Source organism: Kogia breviceps, chromosome 2 (assembly GCF_026419965.1).
Source record: "Kogia breviceps isolate mKogBre1 chromosome 2, mKogBre1 haplotype 1, whole genome shotgun sequence".
Lineage (NCBI taxonomy): Eukaryota > Metazoa > Chordata > Mammalia > Artiodactyla > Physeteridae > Kogia > Kogia breviceps.
In genome coordinates, this window is record NC_081311.1 from 35,035,262 (window position 1) to 35,053,491 (window position 18,230).

At 37.6% G+C, this 18,230-nt stretch overlaps 1 protein-coding gene across 9 annotated transcripts in view; it reads left to right on the plus strand.

The window, feature by feature from the left end:
• CPEB3 (cytoplasmic polyadenylation element binding protein 3) overlaps positions 1-18,230 on the plus strand; it is a 179,121-nt gene that overhangs the window by 81,613 nt on the left and 79,278 nt on the right. For 5 of the 9 annotated variants that reach the window (XM_067025047.1, XM_067025045.1, XM_067025049.1 and 2 more), the window contains exon 5: positions 12,624-12,647. The exons of the other annotated variants lie outside the window; for them this stretch is intronic. In XM_067025047.1, the coding sequence (XP_066881148.1) occupies positions 12,624-12,647 (24 nt within the window). The remainder of the gene's footprint in view (positions 1-12,623; positions 12,648-18,230) is intronic. 9 annotated transcript variants of the gene reach the window in all.

Sequence of the window (18,230 nt, forward strand, 5' to 3'; positions counted from 1 at the left end):
TGGACTTCCCTTGGTGGTGAAGTGGTTAAGAATCCACCTGCCAATGCAGGGGACTAGGGTTCAAGCCCTGGTCTGGGAAGATCCCACATGCCGCGGAGCAACTAAGCCAGTGTGCCACAACTACTGAGCCTGCGCTCTAGAGCCCGTGAGCCACAACTACTGAGCCCGCGTGCCACAACTGCTGAAGCGCATGCACCTAGAGCCCATGCTCTGCAACAAGAGAAGCCACCGCAATGAGAAGCACGCATACCACATCAAAGAGTTTCCCCCACTAGCCACAGCTAGAGAAAGCCTGTGCACAGCAACGAAGACCCAACCACAGCCAAAAATAAGTAAATAAATAAATTTTTTAAAACGGATGAGCTGTTGATTCATGCAACATCATGAATGACTCAAAATAATTATGCTGAATTTAAAAAACTAGACAGAGTACATACTAGATGATTCCATTAATATAAAATTCTAGCAAATGTACACTAATCTATAGTGATAGAAAATACAACAGCTTTAAGAATATTTTGAAGTAATATTGTCCCCCTCTTTTCAGAGGACAAGAGTGAGGGCTTATATTCTTGGAGGAGTCATGTGATAAGGATGGCTTCTGGTTGAGCAAGTCTCCGAAATCTCCTAAGTCTCTCTTTAGTTAAAAAAACCTACAAGAGGACAGTTATGATACTCTAACTACCTCATTATTTTTGTGAGATGTAGATGAGATTAGGCACAGGTACAAATAAGGTGTTAGTATTGCTGCATTTGGAAAGTAGGGGGCATAGTCTTTTTAGAGAAAAGGGTCTAAACAGTTTTGTAATGTAACAGAGGTTCAGTTTTATTTAAATTAAAAATTTTCACGCCATTCATTTTTTGATATCTCTCAGCTTCTAACTACAGCCTGTTCCAAGTTATGAAGCAAATAAGAAATTTGAAGTGCTGTTATGTGCCTTATTTGTCAACTGAACTATAAACCCAGTAGAGCCTTATACATCAGTAGGTATCTTCTACAGCTTCTTATTAATTGCAACCTCTAACCCAGTAATTTGAACTTAACACAGCTAAACTTGCTGTCCCATATGATAATTATGAAATAAAGAATTTGTTTCCACAAGTCAAAAAAAAAAAAAAAAAAGAAATTTGAAGTTCCACTTTCCCTCTGACAGGGAGGGATGATTGTTTGCTGTCACTCTTCCTTATCAAACTTTTAAAAACACTGATAAATTGAGGAGTCCTAGAATAAAACCTTGGATGTGTGAAGACTTAAATTTTTACTATCTTAAAAAAAAAACCCCAAAAGACATTCATCTGCTTGAGAAACTCTGAGGTCATTGATTGTTAACACCTTGTACACAGCTGATGCACCAAGAAACTTGGGGCTTTAGATCATGCTGTCTTCCACTTTTTTCCTCTTATTAATGTGTTGAAAATATTTTAGAAGACTTCACTTCTATTTCTATTTGAACTGAGGGCTGCCAGAGGCAATGTGGAAGGGTTTTGGTATGAACTTTGCATTTGGCAGACTCTGGTGTGGCTGCCCAGACTCCTCTTCCCCCTCCCTTTCATTCTCTGCTGAGAGTGAGCTCCTTGGGGAGAGGCTCAGCTGAGAGGAAGTGGCAGAGAGGGAGCTGAACACATGATGCTTTTATGCCAAAATGGGAATAGAGCCAGTTTTGCTAGAATTTCAAATGGAATTTTCCAAAATTTGAAGAGTGCATTGTATTTCTCCTCACCACGAGTGGATATAAGTAAATAGTTTTTTTTTTTTTTTTTTTAGCAGAGTAATAAGATAGTGAAGGAATTATTTTGAGATTCTCAGATTAAAGACTTTGTCTTTGAGTATTTTGAACTTTTGGAAGACAAGATCCCTGTTTCTATCTGAACAGATTTAGAAGTAAAATTAGTATATAATTGTGGAATGAATATATTGTAAATGATGGCTAATTTAAAAATGCAGAATAGTAATCAGAAGGACATGTAATGATCTATACTCAAATTTGAAACTATTTTGGGTAGATGCTGCACGTGAACATGGTAGGGGACCTAAGGGCATTGTTGTTTTGTTTTGACCTTCTCATTTTACAGGTGGGGAAGCTGAGGTTCAAGAGACTATGTGAACTGGCTAGGGTGACATGATGGAGCCAGAACCTTCTGGATCAGAACCTTCTGCCTCCAGGTTGAGGATGATAACCTTTGCTTTAAATACTTAATTGATAAGAGTGGTTATATTATTTTTATACTAGTTTAACACACACAAATTCAATGTCTCTGGGAAAATCATTTTTCTAATATTACTTGTCACGTTGTTTATGCTCTGAATGCTTAATGAATCTTCTTTTCCTGAAAAATAAAGTGATATTCCTGGTCTACATGGCCTGGCATTGAGTATTGTAAAGAAGTGAACTCTGAAATTCTTGACTTACTTTACTGGATTTTGGAAGAAGTTCTTTGTGTGTGTGAATATGTCTAAAGTGTCAGGATTTGGGTGCTTCGGACCTAATAATAAAGATGCAGGAAACTGAAAAGTTACCTTTTTCCTGTGTACCTCCCTGTTTGCTTTGTCCACTTGTGTCAGCAGTAGAACCTGGATTTCTCTTTTATAGCACTCCTCACACTTGTAATTAACTATTTTAATGTTGGTGTTTCACTTTAATATGTATGCTTCAAGAGGGCAGAGAATGAACTTCTTTTCACAGCTGTTCGTTGGTTTCCAGTGCAATGCCCAGCCCATAGAGTAGGTACTCAGTCTGGAAGACTGGAAGAAAGGGAAAGATATCTCAGAGAGGCTGTGAAAAGCACAGTATAACAGCCTTAGAGAATATCTAGTCCAACTTAGTTCCTTCCTAAAGATTTGTTTTAATGTTTCCTTTTGGAAGATGGTACTAACATATATGGATCTAGCAATTAACAGTTTACAAAGTGCTTTCACAGACCTGTCGCTGCCATTGTAATGCTTAAAATGGTTTGCCAGGGCATGATCAAAATTTTCCTTGAGCACCAATTTCACCCCAGAATTATTCTCTTATCCAAACAAAATATGGCTGTGTGATAGAGCAGTATATGAAACTGAATACAGTTTTTCAGATAAAGCTGGAGACTTCAAAAGATTTTCTAGATTTCAGCAAGTTTTAAGAATGCTTCGTGATTTGTTTCTTTCTGCTATTGGGGCATTTTGATAGAAAACAGAGTATCGTGGTCATTCCTTTCATCTTTATTGCATCCTTGTTTAAAACATGGCAGTGTCCTCATTTCTAAAAAAGGTAAAGGAACTTGCTGATGTCATACAGCCAGCATAGCAGATAGCCATCTATGACTTGGACACACAGATTAGTCTGCTAACCAGTCCTTTAATCCAAAAGAGCAGTGATTTCTGCTCTTTTGGGTTTTCCCAAAAAGATCACTCAGGTTTCCTTTAGTAACAGTCAACTAAATAATACTTTATTGATTGTAGAGAATTAGTGCATTTCTGAAAATGATCAGTTTTAATTTTACAACCTAGTCTCCCTTATTAGTGGCAGGAATTTTAACACACTGCCTCTCAGGCCTCTAGTATACGCAGACTGGAAATCTGAGACTTGGGCGAAGACTTGGTATGCGGTGATCCGGAGGGAAAGTTAAGTACCTGAAACTTTTCCTTCTTTTCTTTGTTAACCTCCACACACACACATACCTTTGTTATCTGACTAAAGTTGTTGTTGTTGTTTTCCCAGCCTAACATAGTGGAAATAATGTAGTTTGGAGGGACCAAACATATCTGAGCTTAAATCCTGGACCCATCATTTGTTTGTTTCCTTGGGAAAACTACCCGTATTTTTTATTTTAAATGGATACATTAATCCCGTCTTTACCAATAATAAGGTTAAATGTGCAATGCTCCATTACCAATCATGGCAAGAAATCCATACCTAACAAATGCTAGTCTCTGATGCTTCCCTCTTCTACCCGTTTGCCCCCATTTTTTCCTCTTGAGTTAGCAGTAATTCTTAATCCTGGCTCTACAATCAAAATGGGAACCAAAATAAATAACCTATATGGGAAAAGAATCTGAAGAATGGATATACGTATATATGTAACTGATGCACTTCGCTGTATACCTGAAACTAACACAACATTCTAAATCAACTATACTCCAATATAAAATAAAAAATTAAATTAAGAAAATAAAGGAACCAAAATAGGAAATACTTGTGACCCCATACCAGGGACTGTAATTTAATAGGTCTGGGATTGAAGCTGGTTGGGGGGGGTGGGTGGAAAAGACCACAATTAGAGGTAGTTACCTCTTGAGAAATTCAGTGCTGCCCCCCAACCCCTTTCCATTGTCTATCTGAGTATGAAGGGATCAAACAGTATAAGGATTGTGCTGTGTATTCCCTCCTATTGTTTCTTTCTGCTCAAGGCTTGGTCTGCTTTTATTGTTCCCTGAGGTTTTTCCAAGTCCAGGTTACTAGAGGAAGCTGTCTTTGAGAGGTCAGGATGGGTGAGGGGAATGAGCAGTTCTCTGTGTTGCCAGAGTTCATCCCAAATTCTCAGGTCCATTCCTTTCCACAACTTTGGTCCATGAAGGAGCCCTCCTTCCCACATGAGAGGAGTCTTGTTGGTAGGGAGGAGACGAGGAGGCTGACTAAGGGGCCTGGGCACAACGGCACCTGTTTTGTTCCCACTCTCTCCCCTCTGTATAATTTCCTACATTATCTGGGGGCTCAGACATGTGGGGTTAGCAAGTATTGGCTGTCCTGAACAATCTAAATAAAAACTGAGTGTTTCAAGTTTGAAGAGACCACAAGACACCTGGGCATAGTGAAGACTTTGGTATAGTGAACACATGCCAGATATTTGGGTGCATGGAGTAGGCATTTTCAGACCTGGTTTGGACAGACTGGTGTGTGTAAAATATAAAATATTCTGGTATGTGATTAGAATCCGTAGAACTTTGCTTGATTTTCTTGCTTTTCAGGATGGCAGTTAGTGTGTCATTTAGCAATGTGCTACTGAGATAAAGGTAAGGTGGTAATTAATTACTCTCAGTGGAATACTATTAGGGCACCGGTGTGAGGGTGCATAGGCACCAGCTGATGCAAACGCATGTGCATGTCCACTCTCTCCAACCAGTGATAGCAGTATCATGCAGACATTCTTTTTTTTAAAAAAAAAAATTTATTTATTTATTTGGCTGCATCAGGTCTTAGTTGCGGCATGCAGGACTTTTGCTGCAGTATGCGGGATCTTTCATTGCAGTGCACGGGCTCTTCCGTTACGGCGGGCAGGCTTCTCTCTAGGTGTGGCACATGGGCTCTAGAGTGCGCAAGGTTAGTTGCCCTGAGGCATGTGGAATTTTAGTTCCCCGACCAGGGATCGAACCCACGACCCCTGCATTAGAAGGCAAATTCTTTTTTTTTTTTTTTTTTTTTTAAATAAATTTATTTATTTATTTATTTTTGGCTGCATTGTGTCTTCGTTGCGGTGCACAGGCTCTAGGCGTGTGGGCTCAGAAGTGTGGCTCACTGTTTCTAGGGTGCAGGCTCAGTAGTTGTGGCACACGGGCTTAGTTGCTCCATGGCATGTGGGATCTTTCCGGAGCAGGGATTGGACCCATGTCCCCTGCATTGGCAGGCAGACTCTTAACCACTGCGCCACCAGGGAAGTCCCCATGCAGAGATTCTTTACCTAGGTTTATTTCCAGAGAAATCTTGTCAGACATACAAATTTTAAATGATCTTTCTCTGTTTTAATGAGAAATTTAAGACATGGACCTGGAAGTTCCGAAGTGATTACTTTGATAACATGTCACATATTGAGACATTTAATTAGTAACCTATATGGTAAATGTAGTTTAGAAATTAATACTAGGTGTGCATGGACACTACAAGATGCTATAGTGAAGCCTTGGATTTACCATTTTGGACAAGATTGGAAAAATAATAGTGGATGGAAATGGACAAGGGGATTAGGAGTTTCCTAGGAAGCAGAGAAGAAGAGATGTTAAAGCATGTGGGTATCTAGATCCTTATGTTAACTGGATAGGTGATTATATTTTAATGATACTATCAGAGGAGTGGGTTGAATTGGTGTGACTGGAATATATGGGTCTGATGTATGGAATAGTGGGAATGAGGATCTGAAAGGTGGTTAGAGATCAGGTGGTAAAGGGCCTTGATTGTTCTTATGAGAAGCTGGGACAGGCAAGTACTGTCTTACTGGAAAATTAGGTTTATCTGAAGGAGGATGTTCAGGATGATGTGGGGTATGGAAAACTATTTCTTATGAGGAATAGCTAAATATAACTTCATTGTAGAAAAGAAAACCAAAAGGAGATAAAGTAGTGACCTTTGAATAAAAGGCTGGTGTCTGTGGCGAAGCATAATAGTGAGGCAAGTATAAGAAAGAACTTTCTAACTAGAAAGAATTGTCCTACCATGTAGCATGAATCTTCAGTTTTCCTGTCATGTTCTATGGAACCCCAGCATCCAAGGAGGTACTTTAAGGGCCACTGTGGGGAGGGATACCTGACAGGTGGGGCTCCGAATCCCTGTGCTGCTTCAACCTGAACAGCCTTGTTCAGGGAATAAATATCTCATATTTGTTGGGGTTCATTTGTTGGAGGAGAGAGGGTTCTGCTACTTAGAAAAAAGTTTGAAAAGACTGAAGTGAGCCTCCTTATTCTTTTACCTTAACTCTTGATTAAGGTATTCTAGCAGAACCAGGGAGAACATCTTTGTGTTGGTTATAGAAGTAATTCCCGTTTTGTTTGGGACATTGATTAAAGATCTATAGGTTTCCTATAAGATTTTGTAAGCAATGAAACAGAATGTTGCAAAAATTCAGTTGTTTAGAATGTAGGGCAGTTTCATATGTTATTAATGACAATTAGATTTTCTGACCAATCCACCAAAACACCTATTAAATTCTGATCTTAATTCATAAAATAACAGCTTTTAGTGATTAATAGAAAACAATAGTGCTATGGTAGTAATAATGAAATAAAACAAAGAAAATTTGGGTGAGAAGTTTCTCTTTATTAATCTTGGATTATGATACTAAAAGCAAACTCTTGGAGGATGATAAGTTTTTGGAAATCCTAAAGGGAATTTCTGGGTACTTTTGAGGACTATACAGGTTTGAAATACTGGCTTTTCTATCTAGGAATAAAGGCTTTTTTTTTCAAATGTCCATTGACTGGTGTATTACTTTACTAGGGATGCCATAACAAAATATCATAGACTGGATAACTTAAGCAAAAGAAATTTGTTTTCTCATAGCTCTGGAGACTGGAAGTCTAAGATCAAGGTGTTGGCAGGGTTGGTTTCTCCTGAGGCCTTTCTTCTTGGCTGACAGATGGCTGCCTTCTTGTTGTGACCTCACATGGCCTTTTCTCTGTGCATGGGCACTCCTAGTATCTCCTCTTCTTATAAGGACACCAGTCCTGTTGGATTGGGGCTTTACCCTTATGGCCTTATTCAACCTTAATTACCTCGTTGAAGACCCTGTTTTCAAATATAGTCACATTGTGGGTTGGGGCTTCAACGTATGAATTTTAGGGGGAACACATTTCAGTCCCTAATAACTGTTGAATGGATCAGTTGTGGTATTTCCATACTATGGAATACTACTCAGCAATAAAGAGAAACAAAATATTAACAAATGTAATAACATGGATACATCTCAACATTGTGCTAAGTAAAGGAAGTCAAACACATTGATTCCATTTATATGAAGTTGTATAAAGGGCAGACAAAACTAAGGAAGCAGACTAATGATTGCCAGGAGCCATGGTTTGGGGGATAAGATCAATAGCAAAAGGGCACAAGGAAATGTTTTAGGGAGATGAACTGTTCTATATCTTGTTTATGATGGTACCGGTTGCATGGCTGTGTATGATTACCAAAATGGATCAAACTGTAAACTTACAATGGATGAGTTTTATTGAATGTACATACTACCTTAACTTAAAAGAGAAAAAGAATAAATGCTTTAGAGCCAGTGTGTACCTAGATTCTATCCCAGCTCTGCTGTTGAGGTAGCTGGATAACCTGGACCAGTCATTCTCTTTGGACCTTAGTTTGCCCATCTGGAAATATATACTATGGTAGTTGCTTTGGGAATTAGAACAGACAACATTAAACATTCAGCATATAATGCCTGGAGCATAGTAAATTATCAGGTTATTATATTTTACTTTGTGGTATTTCTTTTCCTTTATGAAGTATGTAAGCAACACTAGTATTATAGTTGCCACTTGTTAATGTTACTTTTTAAGCTTGCACATGGAATGGAAAGATTTTTCTGAGAAAAATGGATAAGAGTCAAAGAGAAGAGGGTGGGAAGAAGGGATTTTAAAATATCCAAATACTTTATGGGAAATGTAGTAGATTTCCCAAGCATCCTTTCTACCTGCTAAGTTTATGTTATGAATAAATTGACCTTTTCAATGATAATTTGCCAGATTTGAAAATTACTGGGCTAAAACTATCTCGCCTGCCATTATAAAGACAAAGATAGAGGAGGGGCATATATGGGACAAACTCCATCACTCCTATGCTTTGGGAATTTACAGTCTAACCTAGGGAAAAGGTGATATTTTTGTACTAACTTTAAGATCTTAACCCATCTTAGGTAGAATTTTTTGCATGACTGATACTTAGATGGAAGTTGAAAGGGACCATTAGATATTCGAATAGAACTTAATTTTGTATACTGAAATGATATTCAAAAAATAAGTTTACAAGGTGTTTTTAAGAAACTGATTTTATTGCAAGGAAGGTAATTAACAATTTGTTCCTACAGTTAACTTTTAACAGCCTTGACAGATATTTCCAAGCCAGTTAGTAAAATGTTGTACTAAGATCTCTGTATCTTGTTCATTTGATTTCGTAAGTACGGCATTCCAGGGTGCTTAAGTTCCTGAAATGGGTGCATGCTACTTTGATCCGCAGGAGAATGAAGATCTCCTTCTCTCTCTCTGTTGTGCCATGCACGAGCATTTTTGAACCTCTGTAGTAGAATCTGTGTATGATGTTACTTGGCTTACAGAAACATCAGCAACTTTGGATGAATCCATGTAGCTGAAGATTTACTTTAGATGTTAAAATCAGATTGTAAGTTGCCCTTAGGGAATCACATGTGTGAGTGTAGCCATTTAAAACTGAGTGCAGGCCAAGTCTTAAGGAGTAACAGATGATCCATTTTACAGTGCTGCCTCCTGTGCCTAACCAAACACCATACCATTAACATGAGGTGCCATTCACAAGGTACTAGTCATTGATCATGTAAACTTATTTTTAGAGTAACTGGCATATCCCACTGCAAAGTACATGTACCATTTTATATTTATTCTGATGAATTGAAAATAAGTAATTTTTTTCAATTTTGGATTATTCAGGTTTATGATTTAAAGACTACAAAAATGTTAGCATTTTGGACCTTCTACGTTAATCTTATAACCTTTTATCCCAGTGAATCGGTCTAAAATGTTTGTAATATTTTGGTTTTTATTAAAGTAGAATTATATACCAAATAGTGTGCAGATCATAAATATATACTGTAGCTTGATATATTATCACGGAATTGAACACAAATTAACCAGTACCTAGATCAAGATCAAAATGTTACCAATACCCCAGAAGCTCCCCTCAGGTTCCCTTCTAGTTAATACCGCTAGCCAAGGGTAACTACTACTTTGACTTCTAGAAATTGAATGTAATTTTTTATGAGGTCTAAAGTTGTTTAATACATAATGAAACAGTAAAAAGAATTTTATCTGTAATGTTGATGATTGATAATAAAGAATTAAAGTTCTTGGAGGAAGTAGTTCTTAGACTTTGAAAATGTATTGTATCTTGGCATATCTGGTATAAATCTGTACTAGCATAGAATATATTATATACCCAGAATTAGTCACATTATTTCCTTTTTTTCTGTGTGGGGTTGTTTTGTGCTGGCTCATGCGAAGTTTATATGTTCGGTAGTCTTTCTTGTTTAAAAGTCATATTTCTTCTCAGGGGAAAGCACTACTTTCGTGCTCCCAAATTTCTCTCCTTGGTGTTCTCTTCATTATCTCTCCCTTAGGGAAAGGTTTGACTCTAATTTGTCTATTTGCAAGTGGCCCTCATGAGCAAATTTTTTGAATATAAATTTATTTATTTATTTATTTATTTTTGGCTGCGTTGGGTCTTCGTTGCTGCACGCAGGCTTTCTCTAGCTGTGGAGAGTGAGGGTTACTCTTCCTTGCGGTGCGCGGGCTTCTCATTGCAGTGGCTTCTCTTGTTGCAGAGCACAGGCTCTAGGCACACGGGCTTCAGTAGTTGCAGCACGCAGGCTCAGTAGTTGTGGCTCACGGGCTCTAGAGCACAGGCTCAGTAGTTGTGGTGCACGGGCTTAGTTGCTCCGCGGCATGTGGGATCTTCCCGGACCAGGGCTCGAACCCATGTCCCCTGCGTTGGCAGGCAGATTCTTAACCACCGCGCCATCAGAGAAGCCCAAGATCACTACTTTAAAATGGCTGCCTATTCCGTATGCCATCTTTGCCTCCATATTATCAGCGCCTCCAGACTGACATGAACCAATTTTCTGTCTTCTATTAGAAATAGGAAAAAGAGAAGAATCTATAAAAATCATGAACTGTTTTAAGGAAGCTTTGATTACAACTCCCAAGTAACTGTGAAATACTGATCTATTTTTGCAGTTTCAATGTGAGAGATAAATAAAACCTCCTCCAAGGCAAACAAACAAACAAAAACCCAAAAAACAACTCCCAAGTATGCCTTTTGCAACTCTACCCCATCTCCAGTTCCGGGTGCTCCTCCCCGCCCCCATGCCTGTCTGGGACTTTGCACTTTGTGCAAAGAACACTTTGTGTTCTCTATTACCTGAATGATTAGAAGTTGAAGACTTGAGTGGACAGCATTTTCACTTATCCTTTAGGGCTGTTAAGGTCTGATGAGTCATTTGTACCTTAGTATTGTAATCAGATTCTTTTTTATTGAGTATCTGGCCAGAAATCAGTTATAATGAAAGAATGGGAATGTGTTGTTTGGGAGAGAAATGAGTAATTTTGAAATACAAAATGTTTGATTTTCTCTCTAAATAGAGGTTTTGCATTGGGGGGCTTGGACAGCATGACATCATTGGGGATGGGGGAAGGACAAAAATAAATGGTAGGACATCAAAACTGGTTTTCATCTCTTTTTTTAAGTGTTGTCTATTAGTGTTAATTCACCCATGTTATTATAAGTGAAGTAGGCTTTTGGGGGGACCAAGCTAGGAAACTACCATTTATTATTCTGGGAAGATGAATTTCAGGTTCCAAATAATGAAAAGTGTAAAAGTTCCTTAAAATTTTATTTTAGAATGCATTCCCTTTGTAAGTGATGCAAACAGTAATTGCTATGTAAATTCAGAAAAGGTGTTTTTCCTTGAGAGTTATACCGATGGATGGAGTTAGGGAGTAAGTAGGGTCTGAATAATCCTTTTTAAGCTGGATAATACTTTTTAATATTTGTGTCATGGGAAAGTGAAGAAGCCAAAGGTGTATCAGTGGGGTGAGTACAATGTCTGAAGAAAAATGGAAGCTAGAAGAAGATGAGATTGGCCAACTGGTATTTCAACTTTCTAGCTGAAAAGTCTGAATTCTTTTCCTAGGAGAGAAGTAGTTTTCTTTAGTTCTACCTTATACTGCAAATGTAACCCCAAATTATCCTTTTTAGTTTAAAGTTAATGTTATAACATTTCATGCCTTTAAAAAATGGATTAGAATTCTCATTTATTTTTTACAGAACTCGGGGTTTCAAATTTGAAAAACTTTGTGCTTTGAAAGTCATTTTAGATGAAAGGATCTTCTAGCAATATATGTATGATGCCACAGTCTAGCTCTATTAAACATTGTAACAATGCATTCTGTGGGCCTTGAGTTTTGAGGGGGAAGAAAATCTTTAAAGTGCTCTATTCTTCAGCATAGCCTGGGATGTACCCATTGCCTTAATCCCTTTCTACTTTTTCAGTTCACTTTCTAAATGAAAAATACATTGTTTTCCCTGCATTTGTAATACTGTATGGAAAGTAACTGCGGTGGCTAAGAGAAATGTCATTGAAAATTTTACAGAAACATACTTTGTAAAGCAACAGCTAATTGTGTATAAAATTTCTATGCAGTTTTCAGGGGACTCTGTGAAGTGTGTGTGTGTGTGTGTGTGTGTGTGTGTGAAGAAATTTAGAATGACCACCACACGCTGCAGATTTTATTTAGAATGAATGGTTTTATCTTTAAAGTGATGTCTGGTGGTAACATGTAGTTCAAATGAAGACTTATAAATCAGAAAAAAATTTTAAAGAACTCTATCTATATCTGATATAGATAATGGGCCACAATGTAAATCCTTATAAGACTTGTGAAACTTAAGCACCCATTGTATCTTTTCCAGTGGCTGCCACATCCAATTGAATTTCTCTTTAAGATTGTGATTTAACTTGTGCTTCATAAAGGTTTTTTTAATATAATATGTCTGTAGTCAAGTTGAACAGTATCTCCAGATTAATTGATTCTGAGAATACTTAGAAAAGCTTTGTGTGAATATTTTTTTATTTCTAAATTCACCATTTTGATACAAATACCCATGGTTTTCTTCTGTGTTTACATGCAGCCAGGAGCTATGGGCGAAGACGAGGTAAATTTTTTTTTAATGAGATCTTTTGCTTGCCAAATTGTGAGTAAATATGAGTGTGTGCGTGTTTATACCCGTGTGTGTGTAAAACAATAATTATTGTATAGTATGATGTTCTAGCTTAATTATTTTAGTGAGATAATTCTCTTGTTACTTTCATTGTAATTATTTTTTGTTGTTAGTAGGTAATTTGTTCTTTTAATCCTAATAAAGACATAGCAAAGACTATAACTGGAAGTTTTTGTTATATGGTTTATTTTGAATGATCTTGAGGGAATCAAGGCCAAGCATACATATTTTGTTGTTGTTGTTCTGTGTCCACCGTGTTCTTTTCACACTACTTAGAAGACAGAAGTTAGGATTTAGAGGGCAATTCTTTATCTTAGTAGGTTGGCTGAATTTTTTGTGTGTTATATTCAGAGGCAGATTTACCTTGAAGCTAAATGAAAGTTAAGTTTCAGGTATCCTCACTTTCATGGGTCCCCTCCAAGATTTTTACCTTATCATTGTATTCTTTTTCTTAAAGAGAGAGCCTCAACTTGTATAGGCTCTAAGCCCCATAAAACTTGCATTCTCTCCTGGCCACACCCAAACAAAATAATATTGCTTTCATTTGTGTATTGCTGTAACCTTTCTAAAACATTTCCATATCTGTAATTTGTTCAAATAATTTTATGAAGTAGGTAGGGTAAGTCTAATGTAGTGGAAAGAGTATGGGGTTTAGGGTCAAAGACTTATGTTGGAATCACTGCTTTATCACTAATATCTGGTATCCTCATCTGCAAATTATGAAGTAATAAAACCAGTCTTTTCCAACTTCAAGAATGTTAGTTAGTGAAGTTATGGTATAAAAAATGGGAGAGGAAAACTTATCCATGAAAACTGAAAGCATTCCATAGATGTCAGTTACTTTGGTGCTCATTTGCAGAAGTTGGGAGAGATGAAGTAATTTCCCCAGCTGTGTGATCTCAAAGTCAGAGCCAAGTCCAGAACCTTTGTCTTTTGGCTACTTATTGGGTGATGTTTATCATTCATCAGGCTGTCTCTGACTCTGTAGTTGAGTCCTGAAGATAATAATATTAAATTCATAGTATTTATTCCACAGTAAATGTTTGTTGAATAGGTGAATATTGGCAGAACCTAATATGTGTTTGAGTTACCAATGAAACCTTCTGTCATGATGGAATCATATCATCAGTTTTGTTCTCATGTGGTGGTGAAGAGAAACATTTGTATAGTTGATTACTTTTTAACCATGGAAATAAAGACCATTTAACATTTGTTAATCTTATAATCTTACAATTTCAAGTATAGTAAATAATATTACTAGAAATCATTTTGTAACATATATTTTTTTCTTATTGCTAGGAAATTGATGGCTCTCGGGAAGGAATAGAGAAGGACACTCTCTGGGCGGTAGACAACAGGGACTACTCTCTTCTTAGGCACTGATCAATCACCAGATCTTGTCAGTATTTTCCTTCTAGTTTCTCAGGGCTTAACCCTCCCTTTCCATTCTATTGTTTCATCTCTCTGAAACACCACTTTGTCCTTCTCACCCTTGTTCTCCATTCAGGATCCCTATCATCTGGCTTCTCCCTGTTTCACCAGCCTCATCATCTCCATTTTTCCCCCATCACCTTCCTCTGACCAATCCCTGTGCTTTCCCACTCTCTAGCTATTGCAAATACTGTCCACCCTTCCTCTCATTTACTTAACTAAAACCTATCCTTAGTTCATGCATTCAAGCCCAACTCAAGCCTTACCCCTTCCAGAAAGCCTTGCCCAGTGGCCTTACAGGCCGTGTTTTCCTCTGCTTCTGTTGCCTTACGTTCTTTCTGTCTTTTCTGTATGCCCTGATTCTTCAACTGGAGATAGGTTCTTTGAGGACAGTTGTCTCTTGTGCCTAACACTGTGACCTACATATAGTTAGCACTTATTAAATGCTTATTGATGAGGATTGTTTGGAAGTAAAACCCCATATCTCTGCAGACCAGAGTTTGGCATTATATTTTTTCAAAATTATTTTATATTTAAAAATCATAGTATACTAAATACTAGACATCAAGAATATAAGATCACCTGTAGTTTCTAAATTCCTGAAAAAGTATTTACTCTTTCTATTTCTGTGTTACCTTCCCCATCTTTATTTGTAAGGTTTGACTTAATCGTTTTCAGAAGCCATGATCATCTTTGCATCAAGTGCTAAACACTGCCTGGAATGACCTGGTCACTACTCTTCATAAGTCTGCAGTTTGATAGTTGTAGATGAAGAAAATAATGGCAAGAGAAAGAGAGAGAGAGAGAGAGGGAGAGGGAGAGGGAGAGGGAGAGAGAGAGAGAGAGAGAGAGTGCGTGTGTGTGTGTGTGTGTGTGTGTGTGTGTGTGTGTGTGTAAAGTTGAAAAAGAAGTCATCTTTTTAAAATGTAGTGACAAAGTCATATGGGATGGAGCAGGTGTACCTCATATCCACTCTCATTCCTTGAAATATACTCATGTGGGCCAGCATTACATAGTATAAACTTGATGATCTGGCAGATTTCCTCATGCCATTTATTTGTTTGATCAGGGATTATATTAATGCTTGATTTCTTTCCTCCAAACAAAATTTAGACTTTTCTCCAAAAGCATAAAAAGTGAACCTGCTGATGTGTATTAGCTGTAACTCATATTCTATGCTTTACATACATGTTGGTAAACATTTTAGGAACAGAGGGCAAAGAGAATTATCTGTGACAGTTTTGAGATCTGTCAGCAAAAATTAGGCAGTGAAATCTTTCACCTCTCCTGGAATAGATTCCTGGAATAGGTAGAATTTCAGGAACTATTTGGATGACGGAAGAGGAGTAGGAAGCAAAGCACTCCAGGTATCTGATTCAACTTAAAAGAAAGCTTTGAGGTGAGATTGGCATGACCAGATGCTTGGAGCATATGTCCGTGAGTGGATGCAGTGGGGGCCAGCTGGAGAGGAGAAGTTGGCAGTGACATGGTCTGTGCTGCCCTGATGAATGGTTTTTGACACAGATAATGTCAGGCTTTAGAAAGAGAGTCTCATGATACAAATAATGAAAACAGGAGAGAACTTGGGCATCAGTTGACAGCTTGGATGGGGAATCAAGTGTTGGAGGGTAGACTCTTTGGCAAATCAAGCACTTCCAGTAGTACAGCTGAAGCAGTAGCAGTTGGGAAGAAGAATAATTAGCTGTGAAAGAATAGGATTTGAAAATGAATATTGATTGTACATAAAGTTTTAAAATATTCAATTATATTTCCCACTGATACCCACTTTTATTTTAGAGATGGGTTTCAGTAGACAAAAGTTGATTTCCCTTGTGGAATCAAAATGACAGCAAAGAATCTTAACCTCTTCTTTCCAGAGTGTTCTTTCACAAGTTTTTTTATTTAACATCTTTATTGGAGTATAATTGCTTTACAATGTTGTGTTAGTTTCTGCTGTATAACAAAGTGAATCAGCTATATGTATACATATATCCCCATATCCCCTCCCTCTTGCGTCCACGTCCCACCCTCCCTATTCCACCCCTCTAGGTGGTCACAAAGCACAGAGCTGAGCTCCCTGTGCTATGTGGCTGCTTCCCACTAGCTATCTATTTTACATTTGGTAATGTATATATGTCAGTGCTACTCTCTCACTTCGTCCCAGCTTACCCTTCCCCTTCCCCATGTCCTCAAGTCCATTCTCTACATTTGCGTCTTTATTCCTGTCCTGCCCCTAGGTTCTTCAGAACCTTTTTTTATTTTAGATTCCATATATATGTGTTAGCATACAGTATTTGTTTTTCTTTTTCTGACTTACTTCACTCTGTATAACAGACTCTAAGTCCATCTACCTCACTATAAATAACTCAATTTCATTTCTTTTTATGGCTGAGTAATAGTCCATTGTATATATGTGCCACACCTTCTTTATCCATTCCTCTGTCAGTGGACACTTAGGTTGCTTCCGTGTCCTGGGTATAGTAAATAGTGCTGCAATGAACATTGTGGTACATGACTCTTTTTGAATTATGGTTTTCTCCAGGTATATATATGCCCAGTAGTGGGTTTGCTGGGTCATATGGTAGTTCTATTTTTAGTTTTTTAAGGAACTTCCATACCGTTCTCCATAGTGGCTGTGTCAATTTACATTCCCACCAGCAGTGCAAGAGGGATCCCTTATTTCCACACCGTCTCCAGCATTTATTGTTTGTAGATTTTTTTGATGATGGCCATTCTGACCGGTGTGAGGTGATACCTCATTGTAGTTTTGATTTGCATTTCTCTAATGATTAGTGATGTTGAGCATCCTTTCATGTGTTTGTTGGCAATCTGTATATCTTCTTTGGAGAAATGTCTGTTTAGGTCTTCTGCCCATTTTTGGATTGAGTTGTTTGTTATTTTGATATTGAGCTGCATGAGCTGCTTGTGTATTTTGGAGAATAATCCTTTGTCAGTTGCTTCGTTTGCAAATATTTTCTCCCATTCTGAGGGTTGTCTTTTCATCTTGCTTATGGTTTCCTTTGCTGTGCAAAAGCTTTTAAGTTTCATTAGGTCCCATTTGTTTATTTTTGTTTCCATTTCTCTAGGAGGTGGGTCAAAAAGGATCTTGCTGTGATTTATGTCATAGAGTATTCTGCCTATGTTTTCCTCTAAGAGTTTTACAGTGTCTGGCCTTACATTTAGGTCTTTAATCCATTTTGAGTTTATTTTTGTGTATGGTGTTACGGAGTGTTCTAATTTCATTCTTTTACATATAGCTGTCCAGTTTTCCCAGAACCACTTATTGAAGAGGTTGTCTTTTCTCCATTGTATATTCTTGCCTCCTTTATCAAAGATGAGGTGACCATATGTGCGTGAGTTTATCTCTGGGCTTTCTATCCTGTTCCGTTGATCTATATTTCTGTTTTTGTGCCAGTACCATACTCTCTTGATTACTGTAGCTTTGTAGTATAGTCTGAAGTCCGGGAGCCTGATTCCTCCAGCTCCATTTTTCTTTCTTAAGATTGCTTTGGCTGTTCGGGGTCTTTTGTGTTTCCATACAAATTGTGAAATGTTTTGTTCTAGTTCTGTGAAAAATGCCATTGGTAGTTTGATAGGGATTGCATTGAAGCTGTAGTTTGCTTTGTTTTCCTATGCAGCTGCAGCCCCTGTTAGAAAGTAGCCTGATAGCTAGTGTCATACATGATCTTTGCCTACACATTAAACAGCACACTTGATTAAAATATATGTTGTGTTTTCATTTCACATGAGTTTTTATGGTCTCTGGGAGACTTTTGTCCATAAACAGAGATGTTGGCTATGCCAGTGCTTTTGATGTTTAACAGAATTTCTTAGTTAAAGAGCAGCCAAGAAAATATGAAATATCTTTTTAAGTAATGTGAATGAGCAAATGGAAAGAATGATTAGAGTCACTTTGCTGTTGGATTTACTGTGGATTGGTGTTACTATTGTAAAATGTTCTTCTGTGTATATTTAATCCATAAAAATCTATTGAAATTAATGGATGATTTAGTAAATAAAAAAGGTTCTAAGAATCCAATAAAACAAACTTGTGTATCAAATTGGAGTTAGGTCTTTCTGCCAAAA